This window comes from Tenrec ecaudatus, chromosome 7 (genome assembly GCF_050624435.1).
Source record: "Tenrec ecaudatus isolate mTenEca1 chromosome 7, mTenEca1.hap1, whole genome shotgun sequence".
In the NCBI taxonomy this organism is placed as follows: Eukaryota; Metazoa; Chordata; class Mammalia; order Afrosoricida; family Tenrecidae; genus Tenrec; species Tenrec ecaudatus.
The window spans coordinates 164,329,458-164,351,327 of NC_134536.1; the positions used below are offsets into that span (position 1 = coordinate 164,329,458).

The 21,870-nt window shown below is 47.7% G+C and overlaps 2 protein-coding genes and 1 pseudogene across 7 annotated transcripts in view; 2 read left to right on the forward strand and 1 right to left on the reverse strand.

The window, feature by feature from the left end:
• Positions 1 to 4,464, forward strand: part of SYNGAP1 (synaptic Ras GTPase activating protein 1) — a 30,766-nt gene extending 26,302 nt beyond the window's left edge. For 2 of the 5 annotated variants that reach the window (XM_075555470.1, XM_075555471.1), the window contains exon 18: positions 2,519 to 4,464. In XM_075555470.1, coding sequence (XP_075411585.1) covers positions 2,519 to 2,665 — 147 coding nt within the window. In that variant the 3' untranslated portion in view covers positions 2,666 to 4,464. The remainder of the gene's footprint in view (positions 1 to 2,518) is intronic. The other 3 variants (XR_012785416.1, XR_012785417.1, XM_075555472.1) reach the window with 3 other exon arrangements.
• Positions 4,465 to 5,910: 1,446 nt separating this feature from the next.
• ZBTB9 (zinc finger and BTB domain containing 9) lies at positions 5,911 to 14,106 on the forward strand. Of its 2 annotated transcripts, none has more exons than XM_075555473.1 (2): positions 5,911 to 6,187; positions 6,335 to 14,106. In XM_075555473.1, the coding sequence occupies exons 1-2, from the start codon at positions 5,951 to 5,953 to the stop codon at positions 7,814 to 7,816; spliced, it is 1,719 nt and encodes a 572-aa protein (XP_075411588.1). In that variant the 5' UTR covers positions 5,911 to 5,950; the 3' UTR covers positions 7,817 to 14,106. The 2 variants fall into 2 exon arrangements, with proteins under 2 accessions (XP_075411588.1, XP_075411589.1); XM_075555474.1 differs by having other exon boundaries at positions 5,911 to 6,139.
• Positions 12,121 to 12,639, reverse strand: LOC142452599 (programmed cell death protein 6 pseudogene; annotated as a pseudogene).
• Positions 14,107 to 21,870: the final 7,764 nt, after the last annotated feature.

Here is a 21,870-nt window from a genome sequence, read left to right on the forward strand (position 1 = left end):
AGCTGCACAGATCTGCTCAAAGCACACTTCTCCCCGCGCCCCCTCCCCGCTCCCCCAGTGCTGCCACTGAGGACCCTCCACCGACACCTTACCAGTACATAGAAGTGTTTGACCCTAGACAGGCCCGGCCCAGTCCCAGACCACATTCCCAGATACCCCATCCTACCAACCCACCCCGCCCAGCCTCCTCCTGACCGAACTCTCCTCCTCTTCTACCTCTCCAGTGTGCGTCTGTCACCCCCCATTTCACCAGAGCGTCCTGGGGGGTGGGTGTTGGGGGGCTTGTTTGAGGGGTAGAGGTGATGCTGGGATAGGGGACCCTCGCTCTAGGGGCTGTGCCGACTGCAGCAGGTAGGTTGAGGTTTCCTCTCCCCCCTCCCCCATCCCTAACTTTGGTTTTCTACCCCTTGTTTCCATCCCTCACCGTTCTCTCTCTCTTCCTCCTCCCCTGTAACTGAGGTAGACAACATCCTGGGTATAGGTGAGACCCTGTTGGGTGGAACTGAGGCGTGGGTAGGTAACTCAGAGACTTGGGGGCGGGTAGGGCTGGAAATATGCTGTCTGCTGTCCTGATTGTAGACAACCTTAGGGGTTGTCCAGGCAAGAAAGGAAGCTTGGGCAGCTGTTAGGACGTGGGCTTGCCCATGTGGCGTGGGAGTGGACAGTGGGGTGAGACATCATCTTTCTAGATAGGATCACGGGCTCAGTGGCCATGTTGATCCCGGGCCTAGAGGCCAGGAAAAGCATGTTAAATAATGTCTCTATTCTTGTCACAGCTCAGTCCCCCTCTCCCGCCACCCAGTGGCCTGGCCAGACATATAACCCTACCTAAAAAGCCAGTAAATGGGAGCCTGTCGGTGACTGACACCACTCTGAGAAGCTTGCTTTTCTGTAGGCTCCACAGTGGGCAGCGTGGCTCCCCACACTGTGATTTTAACTCTGCCTGCCTCGCCTGTCAGAGTGGTTAGTGATCTGTAAGCAGATGCTCAAAGGCACCAGGGGACCTCGCCACGTAAAGGACTCCTGCGGTGAATTGTTTTGTAAAATGAATAATGCACCCTAATTTATCCGCTTCTAAATTTGGGTCCATGGGGGTGTAGGGGGCATGCCTATGTGCTGTCACCACAGAGGAGCGAGAAGAGAGTCTGAGGTTCCCTTCCCCAGCCCACTCTTCGCTGGGCTCGGGACACCCTACATGATTTGCTCTCACTGACTCCCGGAAGCTTGCTCATGGCTTGGGTTTTGGTGACCATCTGAGAGATGAGCTCTTTGATCCTGGGATGGAAGGGAGGATAGCTGACTTGGGGGCCTGGGGTGTCTTTGTGTCCTCAGGAGATACGGTCAGATAGAGCTACTTTGCCTGGCCTCAATTCCCTGTGACCCAGGAAACCATTTCTGGGTATCCGTCGCTCTGCGATTGAGTGATTCATCTCAAAATTCATCTCGACTTTCTACTTTTGAAACAGCCAGGTGAAGAGGATAGATGGCGTCCTTCTCTTTCGGCCAGTTTAGGGCTAGGGCAGAAGGACCCACAGACTGGCCCAGGATTTGTAGGAGGAGCTGAGCTAGGAGCAGGGGTGGGAATGAGTAGGGTTGGATACCTCACTCTGGGGATGTGTGGGGGGGGGGGGAGGCAAGGAGTGAAGCTTCCTGCGGTTGCAGAGAATGGAGCATGCCGTGTCTCCTCACTGGTTTCTAGTCATTGTAGCCCTCAGTGCAAGAGAGGCAACCCCTCCCACAATAGAGTCCCCTTCCTCCCCCGCCCAGTACAGTTAAACCTCTCTAATTTGGAATGTTATATTTGAGAAGATGGCCACTGTGAATAAGTGACAAAACTGCATGACTGTCTATTTAATGAAATGCATGGCTTCAAAATACATAGAGGAAGTCCCACTCCACAAACAAGGCTTTTTCCTCCCCAGGCCCTCTGGGAGCATGCCGTTAATGAACAGATAGGATTGAAAAGTCTGTTTTCTGGTCTAGGTTCAATCTCCCCTCCTACGACACATTTCCACCATTAATTTGCTTAGCACACCCTTTCTACAGAGAGAAAGGAAAACTCAAGCCCGTTTTTTGTTCAAATTATGAAAAACCTCCAAATCCATGGGGGTTTGGACTAATGAGGTTTCGCTGTACTGCCTCCCCTTGTACCCACGCAGGGTTCCTACCTTGGGCTAGGGATGGGTTGGGGGTGGGTGGCTCGGGGGGTGGGACTGGGCAGGGAGTATGTGGGTGAAGCAGAGGGCTGAGGTCGGGGACAGGTACCAATGAGCTTATCTGAAGCCGGTTTCCTGGTGTGACTCCCTGGGTCCAAGGCCCTGGGGTGAGATCCCAGAGGACACACAGTACTGCAGGTGAGGAAAGACCTAGCAAGGTGGGGAGTGGCCTGGGTGGGGAGGGCGCGGGCCTAGGCTGGGGGAGGGGTCTGGCTAGTGGGGAGGTCATGTTAGGGGGCTGGCACCCAGGCCCCCGCGAAGCGTCTCAATAAGTCCGCGCTCTCCTCTTTGGTATCTTACAGGAGAGGCAGCTTCCCCCCTTGGGTCCAACAAACCCGCGTGTGACGCTGGCCCCACCTTGGAACGGCCTGGCCCCCCCAGCCCCGCCCCCCCCACCCCGGCTACAGATCACCGAGAACGGCGAGTTCCGAAACACCGCAGCCCACTAGCCCTCCCAGCATCGCCAACCCGCCCGCCTTCTGTCCCATCATGCACCCCACCCCGGAACAGCACCAACCTCCAGGACTGGACTTCGCCGAGGGACAGCGGTAGTGCCTCCCAGGATGGGACGCCTCCTTGGGGGCGCCGATCCCACGCCACCACTGCACCGTTCCCAGGAGGGAGTGGGGACCCTAAGCTGCCCGCCTTTTCCTACATGCCGGGGTGCTGTCCCCTCTGTGACCCCCCCAGGGACCCTTGCCCCAGGACACCGCCTACCCCACACAGACCCCTCACTCCTTCGGGGTGCTATCCCCATCCTCTGCCTCACCTTCCCCTGAGCACTGGGGGACAGACTTCACCCCCACCCTGGGGGTGTGGCACCTCCAAACTTTCAACTTCAGGGTGATTTTTTTAGCAGTAACCAGAGCTGACAATCTAACTCCCCTCCACCGCCCCATTTTGGCCTCCCCTGCCCCCCTTGTTATGGGGAGGGGACCCCGGGTGAGGGGGCCCTATTACCCCTTGATTTCTCAGGAGCGTCTGGGGGGGCTCAGCACGCACAAACTCCTTCTCCTCCCACCACTCTTAAATTTACTCCCTCCCCACCCAGAACCCAGATGGGGTGGAGGGGGCCACCGGGGCAGGGAGGGGGCGGCAAGGGAGGAATGGGAGTTCTCTCCCTTCTTCCTACACCTGATCTGCTCTCGGCTGGTCCCAGAGCGGGGTGAGGGGGCTTATGCCCCCCCCTCCCCCAGTGTGTTGGGTGGGGTGGAATTGAGGTTAGAGTGAGGGGTTGGGGTTTAGGAGGGGTGTGTATGTGGGGATGGGGACAGAATTGTTTATCTGCCAAACCCTCACATACAGTCCCCCTACCCCTCTCCTCCCTCTTCTTGGTCTCTACTCCCAGGGGGAGGGGGGAATTTACTCTAGGAAAAGCCATGTCTCTCTCCCCCAGGGTGGGGGGACCTGTGTTGGAGGAGGGGTGTGTGTGTGGGGGTCTTCTTCCATGACTCTGTCCCCTGGGGGAGGTAGGACAGGGCTGGGCTTCCCTCTCATCCTCCCCACGCCCTCCTTCCCCCCCTCCCCCCCAATCTCCCTCCTCCTCCCTCCCTCCCGCCAGCTCCACAATTTTTCGGTGTTTCTCTGTACATAGCTCTCTGGCGGGATAGGGGAAGTAGGATGGATGGGGTTTGGGGTGGGTAAGCCATGGGAGGGGAGTAGCCCCCCAGGCACCCCCTCTTACCTGACTGCTGCCCCCTCCCTAGCCTTGCCTCCTCATCCCTTCTTGCGTTTGGTATTGAGACTCTTTCCACACTCTACCTTCTTTCTTTTGTAGGGACAGTTCCCCTCCAGTCCCTTTCCCATGCACACATCCACCCAGCCGGGGCCAAGTTTATACTTATATAAAAGTTGTAAATATGTGAAATTTTATCCCTGTGCCCTTTCCTCTGCTTTCCCACTTCAGGCCCCATTCCTGGACCCCCTTCCTCCTCTCCTCTTTGGCTGTTGTAATTATCTGGGGTTTGTACTGTACATATCTGGGGTGTGTGTGTGTGGGCTGGGGTCCCTCTGTACAGAGCTTCCTGGCCCCCCCCAGTCCATAATTCCCTCCCCACCGACCATCCTAGGGGTAGGGGACTCTTCCTACCAGTTTTATTTTGTTTTCTCGTTCTCCCTCCCCCTATGGCCCCCAGCCTTCTCTATTTCTCCCCCTCCCCTCACCGGCCCCTTTTTTCTCCACTCCCAGCCCTTTTTCCTTTTTTTCTGGAGTGTGTGGTGAAACAGAAAAATGTTTAATAAACAGATATTGTTCTTTTATTGCTGCGCTGACTTTCCTAGGCAAGGCCCTTAAGATCCACCAGTACGGTGGTAACACCTGCTTTTTGAGGGGCCTACAGCCATAGAGAATGAGTCCACAAGCCTCTTAGAAGGACTTTCGTTTCCAGGGGAGATTTGTTCCGTGCTGTGATCCAGAGTATGGGTTTTACAGGGACTGGTCCAACCTCCCAATGTACTTGTCTTCTCATCTACTGTTCCACTTGATAGGAAAAAGTCAAGATGGGAGAGGGGTTAGAAGTGGCATTATCGGATAAGATTCCATATATGTGTGTGTATATATACACACACATACATATGAAATGATAATCAGTATCTTAAGATATATAATTTGTTTTTTAAAAAATGTCTGGTAGCACCTCGCCCCCATGTACAACATGCTGCCTGGCCCTGCACCAGCTACAAGATTGGTTGTGGATCCGACATTTGGTGACAGTCACAGAAACTCTGCATAGGGTCGTAATGAGTCAGGATCAGCTTGAAGGCATTATGTGAGGGGGGTGGGGGAAGGAGGGGCGCAGGTTCCATTGGTTGGTTTATGATAGATCACCACGCCTTTCTTCTGAGGCCGTTTTAGCCTGGTAGCGCCTCTGAAACCTACTCAATATTAAAGCAAAATGCAAGCCGCCTCCACTGCTTAGGAAACAGTGCACCCAGGTTTCACATGGAAGGCGAGCATTCTACCAGAACCAGCACTGCCCACTTGTTAAGAGCACACCCAGGAATGAGGTTTGCTCCCTTGCTGGTGTGAAGACGCGCCGGTGTGACATGGAGGAAATGTAATGCCAGTCTCTGGACCATCTCTGTTAGCTGACCTTTTAAACCTTGGCTTCTCCTACATGGAAACGGAAGTTAACACCATTAACCAGAGAGGGCTAGTGGGAGGATACATGGTACTAAACGCCTAGCTCCCACTAGGTACCCAACTACTCTCATCCTACTCAGCAACTGGAGCCCAGGTGGTGCAATGATGAAAGCGCCTGGCTGCTAAGAGGTCGCTGGTCCCACCAGGCCATCTGCCGGAGAAAAATGTGATGGTCTGCTGCCTCGGAAACCCCATGGGGGTAGTTCTAGTCGCCCCTACAGAGCCGATCCGAATCAATCGATTCCAGGGCAACGGGTGTGGTTTCAGCACTTGTGGGGGCCAGGCGCTACATTTAATCATCAGGAAATGCCGCCTTCCGGGGCGACACAATTCGTCCCCCTCCATTGCGAGGAACGTGCACCGGAGCCAGAGTCCCCCCCACCGCAATGGGGGCGTGGAAGCCGGCCGAGGCCCTACGACTCCGACTCTTGGGGCCACCAGCTCCACCCCCTCACCCGCGTAACCAATCAACACAAGGCTTGTAGGCTGCCGCCTTACGATTGGCTGTCGCCCTGGCCCCGCCCCTCGCACGCGGCGTCGGCGTCCGGCCGCGGGCGGTGGCTTCCGGCCTCGGGCGGCGTTGTAGCTGCAGATGTGCTGGGAGGGCCGCACCGCGTGTGTACCGGCGGGGGCGTGTCGGCGCGAAAGGCACGCGGGACGGTCCCTGCGGTCCCCTGGTGGCCGTGGGCCCCTCAGAGCCGGCCTCTGGGGCCCCGGGAAGGTGAACGGAGCGGCGGGGCAGGAGCGCTCCCGGGCCGGCGCCGTCGGACTCGTGGCTCAGGTACTTCCTCCTCTTCTGAGCCCACAGGCCCTGGAAGTTAGAACCCCGGTTAGTGTTTGCTTGCTGTTGTCGCGGAGTTGTTGCTTTCTTTGCGGGAGCGGGCACGGGACTGCGCTGCCCAAACGGCCCCAGCGTGCAAAGTGTGCAAAGGTTGGTGGCTGGGGCTTCCGTAACCACCGTCTCTCTCGTCCACAGCTTTCATCCTGCGTGGGCTCTCTCCCTGGCCCCTTTACGCTTACCGACCCTCTGGATCTTCCCCTCTCCGTGGACGCCATGAGTCACACCACGACGTCTTTGCCCCCTGTGGCCCCCTCCCCGGCCTGCGCCCCAGCGCCACGGACAATCCAGATAGAGTTTCCTCAGCATAGCTCGTCCGTGCTGGAAACCCTGAACCGCCACAGGCTAGAGGGCAAGTTCTGTGATGTGTCTCTCCTGGTGCAGGGTCGGGAACTTAAGGCTCACAAAGCCGTGTTGGCTGCTGCCTCGCCTTACTTCCACGACAAGCTGCTTCTGGGAGATGCTCCGCGGCTCACCCTGCCGAGTGTCATTGAAGCAGATGCCTTCGAAGGGCTACTACAGCTCATTTACTCAGGACGCCTCCGCCTGCCACTAGATTCTCTGCCAGCTCACCTCCTTGTGGCCAGTGGCCTCCAAATGTGGCACGTCGTTGATCAGTGCTCAGAGATTCTTAAAGAACTAGAAGTCTCTGGGGGTGGGATTTCAGGTGGTGGAGCAACCTCCTACCACACACTGCTTTCCACTACATCCTCCCCAGGGGGCTGGTGCGTTCGGTCTCCTCCTTTTCAGACGCCAGTGCAGTCATCGCCCTCTACAGAGACCCCTGTTGTAGGAGAGGGCAGTGACCTGGGGGAGGTATTACAGATCCAGGTAGAGGAAGATGAGGAAGAAGATGAAGAGGAGGTGGACCAAGGGTCAGAGGCACTCTCTCAGACCCCGCAGCCTCAGAGTGTGTCAGGAAGTTTCCCCGGCCTTCCTGGATCCCAGCCCTCCCCAAAAGCAGCTACTCCCTGCAAGCTTCCAGAGGGTGAGAGTGCGCCACCAGCGCCTCTGAGCACTCCTACAGCACTCCCCCGTAAAATCTTCTATGTAAAGCAGGAACCCCCGGAGCTTGAGGACAGACCAGGAGGAGGAACTCAGTCTAGAAGAACAAAGGAGGAGGCCAAAGTGTTGCCTGCGGGGGACACTGAAAGGGATGGGGAGCTAGTATTCTTGATGCCCTCAGGAACTGGAGCGCCATCTGAGGGAGGAGGCCCGTCTTGGAAACCAGTGGATCTTCATGGGAACGAAATCCTCTCAGGAGGTGGAGGACCTGGGGGAGCAGGACAAGCTGTGCATGGACCTGTGAAACTAGGAGAAGCACCACCCCCTGCGGATGGGAAGCGTTTTGGTTGCCTGTGTGGGAAGCGGTTTGCAGTGAAGCCAAAGCGTGACAGGCACATCATGCTGACCTTTAGCCTTCGGCCCTTTGGCTGTGGCGTCTGCAACAAGCGTTTCAAGCTGAAGCACCATCTGACAGAGCACATGAAAACCCACGCTGGAGCCCTGCATGCCTGTCCCCACTGTGGCCGTCGGTTCAGAGTGCATGCCTGCTACCTCCGCCACCGGGACCTTTGTAAAGGCCAGGGCTGGGCCACTGCTCATTGGACTTACAAGTGATTGCTGAGGCGGGACACTGACTTTCAGGACAAGAGAGCCATGCTCCTGATGGGTACTTTCTCCTTAGTACCATGGCACTTCAGTCCTGCATCTTGTAATCATTCCAAGAGGATAGATACATTAGGGGGTCTGTGTGTGACTTCTTAGGTATGGACTTTAGCTTGGTGCTTTGGAAACTCAGATTTCTCTTTTCCAGGTTTTTGCTAATTACTACTAGACCCACTGCCATCAATGCAATTCTAGCTCATTGTGATCCTATATAGGGTTTCTAAGACTTAATCTTTACCGGAGCACGTAATCTAAACTCTTGTCCACAGAGCAGTTAGTGGGTTTGGACCACCAACCTTGCAGTTAGTATCTAACACTTAAAGCAACAGTGGTTTACGGGTCATATTTAAACCGATCACTTGCCCACACTGGGCTCCACTTTCCTAGGGTGACATCCATTGGGTCCACAAGGATCCACATTTCAGAACAGCAGGTTATTTGGCAAGAGAGGAGTTAGAGCAAAAAGACAAGTGATAAGATTCATTCAGTCTGAAGAGTTAAAGGAACCAGCCTCACTAGGATAATTCAACAACTAAGCGTCTATCATCACTGCTGGAATGATGTGAACAGAGGTCGTCTTCTGTACCTTACTTTGTTGTATCTTTCCAGAAGCCCCATCGATTGTAACTTACTAGTAGATACTTTCCCAACTTTTATGTTGTCCGTTGTAGTTGAGCACTTTAACAAATCAAACATTCCATGTGTCATTCCTTGCACACCCTCCAAGAGTAACCTGTGCCTCTTTTCTACCTTTCACCACCACTGATCACTTCTGTATTAATCACAGTGACCAAAATGTGCTTTAACTCAGGAGATGCCGCTGACCCAAGACTGTCGGGGTAGCACTAATGCTCCCTGAACAAGTTGCTATGGGCAGAACTCAGGGCTGAGTTAGCACATGTTGAAGCCTAGAGAGTGACTGCATACTGGGACCAAACTCTCTCCCACCTATACACCTAGCCATGTTGAAGGGTGAGAGGTAGACATTGAGATGTTGCAAGTTACTTAATTTCTTCAAATAAATTTTACCCTGAAATCTAAACTGACAGACTGGACTGAATAATATGTGGGAGACAGAACAGCTGCATGTACTTGGGTGTGTGCATTTTGTGCCTGGGTTATTTTTGATTCAGGAAGCCTGGTATGCTGCAGCAAACACTCCTGGACTTCAGACCCTGCCAACTGAACAACCGTGGGTAAGTTACCTTTAGAGTATGAACTGTGTGTGAGTGTGCTCCCCAACTGGTTCTTTTTTGAAAGGAATTGCTTCACATAACCCTTACTGATTATGTTTCTGACTTCGTATATTATGCACAATGCTCAAGGGCTGTTTGGTCGTCTACTTAGTGCAAAGCACTGCACTAGACCTGAGACGCCTTTCCATTGAGTCAGTTTCAACTCATAGCAACCCTGCTATAGGGCAGTGTTGGTTCCAAGGCTAAAAATCTTGACAGAAGTAGACTAGCATCTTTTTCCTCTGGAGCTGTGAGTGGGTTGGAACCACTGAACTTGCAGTTTTCAGGGAAGTGCTGTAACCACTGTGCCACCAGGACCCTGATTAACTGAAAGCATTCACAGTTGGTACAATAAGTAGACAATTACAATATGGTCTGATAAGCCCATGATACAAAGTAGTACAACTAATTGGCACAAAGGAAACAAAGTCCTTTCATAGGTCAGTAGTGGTCTCACAAAGGAATTCCTTGAAATGTAATGTGACCATGTGCCATTGTGACCATGTAGTGGGTAGCTGAATCGATGAACTCTTAAACACTGGTGTGATAGTCAAAACTATAGAGCAAAGGGTGATGACCTTCCCCAAAGTATGTTAATCAACAACTGTTAGGTATTAATATAGGAAAATTTTCATAATGACAGATTGTGGCTTAATAAAATTTAAACCTCCTGACTCTTGTAAGAAGTTGTCCCTCTTATTGTCCAAGGTTAGTTCCCTTTCCAGAGCCTTTGCTCGCATCGTACCCACTATAGTTCCTCATTAATAGTTAATCCTGCTCCTAGGGTTATAACAGTTTAATGCATTTTAAATGCTTAGAACCAGTGCCTTGCCCATAGTAGTCCCCAATAAGTTTCCCACCTTTACTCAGATCAGTTTTCTCAGGGAGGGACCTACATTCAAAATGACCTTTCGACAGCAGCACAAATTACTTCACCATTCTCTGGCTTAAAACCTTTTCTTGTATGGGGAAAACAAATTTATAAATTATCAAGGGTTCACGAGGAAGGGAAGTTGGGGGAGGGGGGAAAATGAGCTGATATCAAGGGCTCAAGTAGAAAGAAAATGTTTTGAAAATGATGGCAGCATATATACAAATGTATATATGCTTGACACAATGGAAGCATGTATGGATTGTGGTAAGAGTTGTAAGACACACACACACACACACACACACATACCTGAATAAAATGATTTAAAAAACAAAAAAAAAAACAAAAAACTTTTTTGGTTGCTTGCTCTTCTCATGAAGTCCACATGATCTGGACCCAGTTACTGCAGTCTTGTCACCACTGTTTCCTGTAGGCCTCTGCTCTTTCTGCTTCTCATGTACCTCTACATAGTTTCCCTTGTTCCTACTTTCTTCAGTTGTTAGCTTAAATATCACTTCCTCTTGAAATCTGTAACCACTAGGCCAGACTAGAACCTCTTCTGTGTTCCCCAGAAGTCCTCCTCCATCATATCATAAGTTGTTTGGTTTTGCCTTTTCCATTATTTGATGAATATTTGTCAACTTATATATGGGCACTGTGCTAGGCCCAAGGGGCATTGCCGGTCCCTGTACACATCATTGCTGTAGAAGTCAGAAGAACATACTGTGCACATTGGCCTAATAGCCAAAGGAAACAAGAGACATGCAAGTCTGGGAGGAAGATGGCTCAAAGTAGTGTTGAGCTGATACAAAGGTCTAGGTCACCCTGTGAGTCGCCACCTCTTTGGGGGTTAAATGACTTTCACAGGGGTTGCCTGGTTTATGACAGCAAAATTAGTTATGAAGTAGCAACGAAAATTTTATGGTTAGGGGTCAGCACAACATGAGGAACTGTATTAAAGGGCCGCAGCATTAGGAAGGTTGAGAACGACTGATAATAGGGAAAAAGTGATGTTCAATTTGGAGACCAGTGGGGAGAGACTAATGAAATATGATTTAAAAGAGCTGAGTTATATAAAACCATTCAGATCCTTATAAGAAACTTAGGTTTTATCCTAAGTGCCAAAGGAGGCAATAGCGTGTTGTAGGGAGGGCAGTGGCCTTTGTAACAGCTGGAAGAGGTTTCTCTAGCAACAGGGTGACTAGGGATCATTAAGGAGCAAGGAAGTAGGAGGACAATTAACACTCAGTATAGACAAAAGGTAGGTGAAGGGAGCAGACAAGAGAAGTAGATGGATTAAAACTAGTTGGCACAGTAGGTTAGGTATTGAACCAGACATATCTACCAGCTAAAGACCTCGTTTATTCCTGTAAGGACTTACAGGCTTAGAAACCTGAAATAAAGCCACTGAGAGTCAAAGTAAAACTATGGCAGTGGGTTTGGTTTTGGCCAGGACACTCTATGAATAAATAGGGAAAATAAGATCAAGGAAGTGTGTAGCATTTTGGCTTAAACAGTTGAGCTAATTTAGTGAGTTGGGGACAGGAACAAAACTTGAGTGGATCAAGGATTTTTGTTCTCATAGTTTAGGAGGCTAGAAGTGAGGGCCGGAGGTTGGTTATTGGTTCTTAGCTTGTAGTCCTAGGCAGGCTTCAGTGGGCTGTGCATCACTCATCCCCCCCCTCCCAATCTCTCTGGATCAAGAATTTTGCGTGATTATAAACTACCTAAGTAGGCAGCTAGATTTACTTGTTCAGCGAAGACTAGTCATTGGCAAACTTACTCTATAAAGGAGCACCAAACCAAAGCCACATGCACCGCCAATGAGTCGATTCTGACTCAATGGCTGTAGGACGGTAGAACTGCCTCTTTGGGTTTATTTTCCTGTACCATAGCTTTAGTGTTGGCATTCCATATTCAAGTGATTCCAATCCACTTTAAAAAGTAAGGTCCCCGAAAAGCTTCGCTGTGGGTCTCTTGTTAGCTGCACCCCTAGGGCTGCCCACAGCACCTGTCTGCCCGCCTTCCCAGCTGCCCCGGCTATCCCTGTCCAAAGAGCCCATCCTTGGGCAGCTGGGTCAGAGGCTCACAAATGGATTGGGTTGGGTGCTGTGCCCCTCAAGCTGTCTTCGTCGGCCAGGAGGTCAAGGTCACACGATGCTGAAGACCATGGACAGGCACTACTCGTAGGACACCTACATCCAACCATCCTGGTCCGGGTCATAGCATCGGAATATGTCTGTCAGCCTCTGCAGGATGATGCAGCCCTGCATGAAGTGGAAGACAATCTGGTCCTATCTGTCCAACTTCCGAGTGAGAATGTCGTGGAACTGCTCCAAGAAGCTGTACCCGAAATCTGAGGGTACCTGCTTGAGCTCGTTCTTGTCGAGCATGCATGCCCCAGTTGTCCCCGTCGCAGGTGGGGAAGATGTTCTGCTTCCAGTCCGTGATGTACTTCCAGACGCCTGTGAACTCGCGGAAGTTCACGCTGGCCTGTTCACTCGGCCCAACATGGATATGATTGACCTCACAGTCACGGGATTAAATGATGTCCTTGTCCTGTTGGAGAGTGCCTGCTGGAGCTCGTCTGAGGTCACGCCGCTCCTCGTCGACCCTGTGAAATCTCTGGCCCAGCAGCACAGCGCCCAGCCCTGGCGGTAGGAGGCCATGGCCCAGCGGCAGGGTGGACTGGCCGGCGGGGCCCAGAGGGTGGCTTCTGAGACTTTGGCAATTATTTTTCTTTTTCAAAATCATCTTATTGGGGTCTTGTATAACTTGTATCACAATCCGTCCATCCATCCATTGTGCCAAGCACATTTGTATATTTGTTGCCATCATCAGATACTTTAGTTCTTAATGGGAGTGGAGTCTCATCTTTTCCCTCAGAAAGACTGGCCTTGTAGTTAGCAGCCTACTACCCTACCAGGGCTACCTCCTCTAAGAGACCAGATAGTAAATATTTTAAGCTTTCACTGACAAAAAGCAACATGAAGGATATCATGGAATTACTTATAAATTAAAATAAATGTGTGTTTTTATTGACAAAAGATTTAATAACCGAATACAGTTTTTAATATGTTTATCTTAAGGTGCTCAAAGTTGGCAGTGTGAACCCACATGACCTAGTAGTTACGAGTTGGACTACTAACTTCAAGGTCAGCTGTTTCTGAAACTCCTAAGTTCTACTCTGTCCTGTAGAGTCTCAGTCAGGGATATACTCAATGGCAGTGAGAAAGGCTGCACCTTTGAAAGCCCTAGGGAGCAGTTTTCCTCTCCACATGGTGGCACGAGGAGTGGGACCTGATTGATGGTAACAAGAGCCATCACCAGAGCCAACTGCAAATGTTCATCTGTTATTGCTGATCTGTTGTGAAGTCTTCACATGTTTCGTTTGGTTGCTAAAAGCCCGTCATCATCTAGTTGATTCTAACTCCTGGTCACCCTGTGTATATCAGAACTGTGCTCCATAGAAGTTTTAATGACGGGTTTTTTTGAAGAACATCAACAGAACTTACTTCCAAGGAGCAGTTGGAAGGACTCGAACTGCCAACTTTTCCGTTAGAGGCCAAGTGCATTATCTGTTTGCACAGTCTAGGGCAGAGGTCCTCAAACTACAGCCCGTGGGCCACATGCGGCCTGCTGAGGACATTTATCCAGCCCGCCGGGTGTTTTTGCCCCATTTGGTTTTTTTTACTTCAAAATACGATGTGTAGTGTGCATAGGAATTTGCTCATAGTTTTTTTTTTTTTTTTTAGTTATAGTCTGGCCCTCCAATGGGTCTGAGGGACAGTGAACTGGCCCCCTGTTTAAAAAGTGTGAGGACCCCTGATCTAGGGGCTAACAAATAACTACTGCCCAATAGTGATAGCAGTCCACAAGCATGTGATTTTAATTTAACTCTTCATCACGTGGAAGGCATTTGTAGAATTTTATTGTATTCACTTGTTATTTGTCTTTTAGCATGTTATCACCTTATAGATTAATCTTCAATTGAAAGCTCCTCAACTGCCCTGTTAAATGAAATGTGGAAAATCTCTTTGTACTTATATTGAAGTCTGTAAACCCCTGCTGGAGCTGTAGTTTGAGTTTGGGAAATATATCAGCTTATGAATTTGTGTGGAAATGCTGTGTTTACTGCTTGTTTTAATGCTGACAACTCAAGAAGTATATAAAGCAGTTTTGCATTACCTGTGATTCAAGCAACCTTAATAACAAGCCCAGTATAATTTTGCATAACAATGGTGCTTTGCTTTATAAATTTATTTTTATATTTTTATTATTATATACTTCACATATTAATTTTACATATAACAATTCAGTTATATTAAGATATCACAATAAGTTTCAGAACATTTTCTTCTTGTACTCATTGTCCTTAGCTCCCCACTTACCCCCATCATCCTCTGCCATGCCCTTAGATTGTTATTAATCCAGTAACTATATAGATCTACCTATCTTGGACTTCATATGCAGAAAATCATGAAATACAAACAGGAAGCAACAATGACTCAACAATGACGACAAAAAAAGAAAAACCTCATAAAAAAGCAGAAAATATGAACTGAAACAAGTTTACATTTTGATCTGCTATAATCGACTTTACAATGATCTGATTGTAAGGCTGTTCCCATCCCTACGCTGTGGTCAGAGGGATTCACTGGAGGCTTAATCTGTGTGGGCATCCTGCAAAGGGATGTTGCGCTTCTGCACTCACCCAGCCTTCTGCAAACTAGGTGTTCACATTATCATGCCCTCTTTCAGATTTGGATTTTGTTATTTATAATCCTTGAATCACACAAGCTACTGTGCTTCTCCCATGTGGACTTGGTTGATACCTCATTTAGATGGCTGCTTGTTTTAAGACAACCTTTTAAAACCCCAGACACCAGTTAAAGAGTGCTCCTTAGAGAGTTACATAATCTTCTGTCAATTTACGAAGGGGTGGAATCTTGCCTGTCAATCAGGTCTCAGCTTGATGACCTCATTTGGAGGCACAACGGAGATAAGTAGCTCAACACACGGACTCTCTGCTTTGTCTTCCTGTTGACAAGACACATGGAGCTAGGCTGATGGTACCACGTGGAGACCCACACCAGCGCTGAGATGCTTCCACCGCCACTGGGTCCACAAGACTTCCCACCCACTGGCCTGTGATCTTCCATTGCATGTGTTGTGTGAATCTGAAGAGGAATTTATAGACTCGTATCGGACATAGGGGTTAATATCAGACTTATGGGCTTGATCTGGACTGGGCTGGGATGTTTTCTTAATATACAATTACTCTTTGATATAAAGTTCTCTTTTATACACACACAGACAAAACCCCAGACACAATCCTTTCTGATAGCCAGGCACCATCGGGCTTCTTCACCAGACTTTGCTCTGGCGCCCATAGCTTCCGTGATCTCTTCATAAGGGTGGATATTAAGCCAGCCATGTCATAGAACTGATTGTTCTTAGGTTGGGGCTAGAATTAAGTGCAAGCTCCAAGTGCCATATATATAAAACATTCATATATGTACCATATATGTACCACATGTGTATATGTACCATATATGTGGTACATTCGTGTCCTTTCATTTTAGAGATATCATTTTATTTATGATAGAGGACATTATCAATCATTCTCCCTGGAGCATAAGATCGTTCTACTGATAGTGCCATTAATTTAGGCAATGTAGAGAATTTAAAACTTTGTTGAGAAAAGGAAATTATACAAGTATAGACCAGTTTCAGACCGAAATTAATTGTTGACTTGTACAGATTAATTGGTTAAGTGGCTGGACACTACACAAATATTGCGGGTTGATAACGGGGAAACTTTTCCCTCAACAGTTTTATTGGCATATAATTCACATATACATTTCAATAGTGCACTCACATCAAAAGAGTTGTACAATCATCACCATAATCATTTTCCTTAATTCTTGTATTAGTTATTAGCTCCTCATTTCAAACCTTCAATAACACTCATTGACAAAGGCCTAACCATGCCGCCCAGGTTAATACTTATCATAAGGAAGTGACGAGGGTATTAAAATAGTAAATATATGGAAGTTTCAGGCTACCCTGAAACCTGGGCACCCTGAAAGCAAGAGGTTATACCGAAAATCCAGCAACCACTTAATTCCACACCCTTGGTCTAGCAGTCATCTGCCTCTCACACTAGAGCAGTGGCTCTCAACCTCGGGGGTGGGGGGGAAGGTATTGTGATTCCTTTCCCAGGGTTCATCTAAGACCATATTTCTGATGGTCTTATGAACCGAGACACCCTCCTCTATCCCTCTCCAGGCGGGTCCGCCCACGTGCAGATATGCCCACATACGGGGTCACCACAACGTGAGGAACTGTGTTAAAGGGTCGCAACATTAGGAAGCATTGCAGCCTTCAGTTCGAGGGAGTAGAGCATTTCCTTCAATCTGCTACAGGTGAGTTTGAGGTGGAGCTTAGTACACTTGGTGGGATTTCCCCATGAAATCCTAGGGTGGCCCGTGAAGGGTGTGTGCACGTCTAACAGACAAAATGTAGTTATCTACCTTATTCACTGACAACTATGTACTCATCTCCCTTTGGTGACCATTCCGCTGTGTGAGCATGCTGTTTTATGTTTTGTATGAATGCTGACCTGCCCACAAGACTCCATGTTCTTGACGTCTTCTCTGCACCGACAGACAGGGCCGTAAGATAGCTCTCTCCCAACTTGGCACGGCCTGTTAGTGGAACCATCCCCAGTGAGAAAAGCAGGTCTGCTGTCACATTTCCCTCCGAGCCTGCCCTTGCTGCGGCGGGAGCTGAAGCATTTGTGTGGCTTTTTTACTGTGATCCTCTAATGTGCCTCTGTGAATTTAAAGCTCACGAAAACAGGTGGAGAGACACCTCCGTTTTGACATTTCAGAGCGTCAGGCGATGGGTTCCTCAGAATGTGGGAGCTTAACCAGGATGAGAAAATTCCCCCCATCTCTGCTCTGGGAAGTGAGCACTAAAGCCAGGCTGACCCGCCTTGTGGGGAGTGCAGTTGGACAGCGTGACACAGAAAAAGGAAAGCCTTGCTCGGGTGTCAGAGCTTTCTGTAAGCAAAGCGGAGCTGTCTAAGACCAGCCCGGAGGAGCTTGGTGATAAGTAGTGCAAGAAAGAAGAAAAGTGGTCAAAGCCACAGGCGAAGAAAAGGGGTTCGACTGGAGACCTTGACAAACCAAAGAGAAAATCCTCTAGGGTCGTCCAGGAAGAGGAAAATGACCAAAGTGTTGGAAAAGAAGAAGAAAATATAAGAGATGGAACAAATTTCAGCTTTCTCCTAAAAGAATGTTTTTTCTATTTTTTCACTCCCTGGGTAAAATTGGAGAAAGTGTACAGCTTTGAAAATTACTAAAGGCCAACAAACTATCCTTGGACTAACTACAAGCTTTTCTTTCTTGATGTGTTTTGTTTTGTTCTTTGTCAGTGGTTTGCTGTTGTTGTTTTGTTGCATACTGTTGCTTGGTTTTGCTCTGTCTTGTTTTTCTGCATGTTATTATCTCCGCAGGTCTGTCTAAATAAGACAGGCTGGATGAACTATCTGGAGGAAAAACATTGGGACCAACAGTTCCAGGGAGACATAGGATAGGGGGAAGTGGGGGATAAGGAAGTGGTGTTAACAAACCCAGGGACAAAGGAACAACAAGGGATCCAAATTGGTGGTGAGGTGGGTGTGGCAGGCCTGGTAGGAAATGATCAAGGGTAAGGTAACGAAGAGGTATAGCTGAAGCCCAGGTGGGGACGGAGCATGATAGTGGGACAGGAGGAACGTCAAGGGAAATAGAGGAAAGAGCTGGGAGGCAAAGGGGCATTTATAGAGGTCTAGACAAAGACATGTTCATATGCAAATATATATATGAGGATGGGGAAATAGATCTATGTGTCTATATTTATAGGTTTAGTATTAAGGTGATGGAAGGACCTTGGGCCTCTACTCAAGTACTCCCTCAATGCATGAATACTTTTGTCTATTAAATTGGCATTCTATGATGTTCACTCTCCCAACACAACCGCTGAAGACAAAGCGGGTGAACAAGCAAATGTGGTGAAGAAAGCTGATGGTGCCCGGCTAGCCAAAGAGATAGTGTCTGGGGTCTTAAAGGCTTGAAGGTAAACAAGCAGCCATCTAGCTCAGAAGCAACAAAGCCCACATGGAAGAAGCATACCAGCCTGTGCGATCATGAGGTGTTGAAGGGATCAGGTATAAGGCATCATCAGAAAAAAAAAAACCTTACCATAGTGAATGAAGGGGAAAGTGCAGAGTGGAGACCCAAGGCCCATTTGTCGGCCACTGAAGATCCCCTTGCAGAAGGGTCTAGGGGAGAAGATGAGTCAGTCAGGGTGCGATGCAGCACCGATGAAGAATACAGCTTTCCTCCATTTCCTAAATGCTTCCTCCCCCCAACCATCATGATCCGAATTCTACCTTGCAAGTCTGGATAGAGCAGAGGTTGTACACTGGTGCAGATAGGAGCTGGAGGCACAGGGAATCCAGGGCGGATGATACCTTCAGGACCAGGGGTGTGAGGGGCAATACTGGGAGAGTAGAGGGTGAGAGCGTTGGAAAGGGAACGGATTACAAGGATCTACATGTGACCTCCTCCCTGGGGGATGGACAACAGAAAAGGGGGTAAAGGGAGACGTCGGACAGGGCAAGATATAATGAAATAATAATTTATAAATTATTAAGGGCTCATGAGGGAGGGAGGAGTGGGGAGGGAGGGGGAAAAAAGAGGACCTGATGCAAAGGGCTTAAGTGGAGAGCAAATGCTTTGAAAATGATGAGGGCAAAGAATGTACAGATGTGCTTTACACAGTTGATGTATGTGTGGATTGTGATAAGAGCTGTTTGAGTCCCTAATAAAATGTTTTTTTTTAAAAGAAAAAAGCAAAGGCAAAATATAATAACTATATTTGAACACACACACAAAAATTACTTTTAGGTGTGTTTTCTGAAGCAGAGATAAAATAATTTTGGCAGACAACATTGCATTATATATCATGATTATATACTAAATTTTTTATACTAACTTGTAATATAAGATTTTTACTATGTGTTAACATAATAATTGGGAAGAAAAAGATTTTTTTTAAAAAAAAGACAGAATGTAAAGTCCCAGTAATCTATAGGACCCAGCATGGATCATGTGCTTTATGATTTTAGATTGAATGATTTAACAGACATGTTAAATAATAGACATGTATCATAAAAGCAAATTTCCAAAGCTATTCAATGTTTGATAATACAAGTTGAGGACAGTTCTTGCTGCAGTGTGATTGTGTATAACAGGGTACACAACTTCTATTTCTGACAATCAGTGCAATTGCCAGCAGCTAAGATGACCGGAGTGAACAAATTCCATCATTTACCAGGGGCTTCCAAAGTTCATGGGGAAAATATAAAGATAACGGGATTTTTCTATTATCTTGGATAATAGAACATTGGAAATAGCATGATCCATCCATACATTTTTCTACAAGGTATTTGCCAGTGAAGAACGCAATATTGCTAGGTTTTAAATGTGGCCTGTTTACAAGCTTTGAGGATTTGCCCAAGTAAAGCCTTTGTTTTATGCCAACAGCTGAAACACATCTTAGCGAGTTTCCCGTCAGGTTAGACCGAATCAGCGGTGTTTTGTTCTTTGTTTTTTCCCTCATACAGTCTTTGAAAACTGTAATTTCCCCACACATACTGCTGATAAAGGGCTCCCTCTTGGGTCGTTTCAAGCTTGTCACGGATTCCTTAAATCAAGAACCACTGAACAGTATGAGTAGCAGCTGTCGGCTTCACCAAGAGCCAAAGCAAACCACTTGAAAGTATTTGCCGTGCTTTTGAGTCCACTAGCGATGCTTTCCCAATGTGCCCAACTGCTCAAGCAGCTACTCTGGCCGAAAGGCTAGCGGTCTCGACTAAGTTTATGTTCTCTTGGCACACGTCTTTGGCTTCTGCCAGCAAACATAATTTAATCAACTCACCATCGAGAAGCAGCTTGCTTTCTCGGGATAATACACGAGACACTTGCAACTCGACTCATTTTTGTGAAGAAATTGTTTTTTTTCTTACCCACCCCTCAGTGCAAGAGAAAAGCGTTTTTTGTTTTTTTTTATATATATAGGATATTCCTTGGAAATGTTTCTCATCTTTCTGACTGCTGCTTTCCTGTAAGTTACTGTGATGCGTCCTAAGCCTCTAATGTCATATATATATATATATATATATATATATATATATATATATACACACACACACACATACATATACATACACACATACATACATATACACATACATACACACACACACATATATATACATACATACATATATACCGTGTGATTGCCTAAGTAACAAAATGCTTTGGCATCTCAGTCAATAGCTAACATACACTCCTCAGGGCCTTAACAGCGTGACATTCAAAGTCGACTTTTTTCTTGTGTGGGTAAGTATGCCCTGGTAGTGAAGGTAAATAAAAGGTGGCACAGCCATCTGTGTGTTAAGTCATAGCTGCACGCAGCAGTGTTGAGTGTGAAGAAGCACACAGCGACCATAATAAATGCATTGCCCCCCAGTCAGTCCTAACTCCTAGCGACCCTGCAGGACAGGGTAGAACTGCCCCGTGGGTTTCCAAGACTGTTCCTGTTTATGGGAGTAGAAAGCCTCATCTTTTTCCTGCAGAGTCGCTGGTGGTTTCGAAGTGCTGACCTCTACTCCACCAGATGGCAACCATAGACACTACACAAATGATCCTATGTTGAATAAAACCTTGCTTATGAACCATGAAATTTGACTTTTGTGCTATTTTCACGTCAAAAAATATCCTGTTAGACACGAAATAGCAACAATAGTATATAATTAATTCAGGATGGCGGGAGGGTGGCAGAGGGAGGGGGAAAAAGAGGAACTGATACCAAGGGCTCAAGGAGAAAGAAAATGTTTTGGAAATGTTGGTGGCAATATATATACAAGTGTGTTTAATACCATTGAATGATGCATTGTTCTAAGATTTGTTAGAGGCCCCCCCCAAGAAAATTATTAATTAAAATAGCTTATTTTAAACCTTTTCTAATCATTTTAAAACATAAAAGCATTTTTTTTGTTTTGCCTTGGCACCATACAGAGTCCATCCGCCAAATTTGACTCGGATAATAGTTTGCCTACACTTGCTCTAGATTAGAAGCTCAATAAGGAAAATTACTTCTTTATATACCTTAGCCCTGACCATGCAGACCAGCATGTGGTAGGTGTTTTAAGTAGTGTCGAGTCACATTCGACCCATAGTGCCCTGTACACAACAGAGCGAAACCCCACCTGGTACTACACACCTCACAGTTGTTATGTTTGCACTCATTGTTGCAGCCACTGTGTCGGTCCATCCTGTTGAAGGTAGTGCTCTTTTTTCCTGTCCCTCTCCTTTCCTAAGCATGGTTGCCTTTCCCAGGGACTGGTCTTCCTCATAACATGTCCACAGCATGGGAGACAAATTCTCAGCTTGTTTCTAAGGAGCATCCGGCTATCCTTGTTCCAAGACAAATCTGTTTGTTCTTTTGGCAGTCCGTGTTACTTTAAATATTCTTGGCCAGCAACATAATTCAAACAAATCTATTCCTTTTTCAGTCTTCTTCAGTGTCCGACTTTCATATACATACAAGGCGATTGAAAAGACCATGGCTTGGGTCAGGCACCCCTTGGTCCCCCAAGTAACTCAAGGTTGCTTTTCAGCACTTTAAAGATGTCTTGTGCAACGGACTTACCCGGTGCAATGCATTACCTGTTCTCTTGACTGCTTTGACTGCTGCTTTCATGAGCATTGCTGGTGGACCCAAGCAAGATGAAATCCTTGACAACTTCAAGCTGTTCTCCATTTATTTTGATCTTATCTATTGGC

Bases quoted from the DNA above. Each gene is read 5' to 3' on its own strand.
- ZBTB9 (XM_075555473.1), top strand. From the start codon at position 5,951: ATGTGCTGGGAGGGCCGCACCGCGTGTGTACCGGCGGGGGCGTGTCGG. The intron at 6,188-6,334 runs GTTAGTGTTTGC...TCTCGTCCACAG, and splicing joins CCCTGGAAGTTAGAACCCCG to CTTTCATCCTGCGTGGGCTC.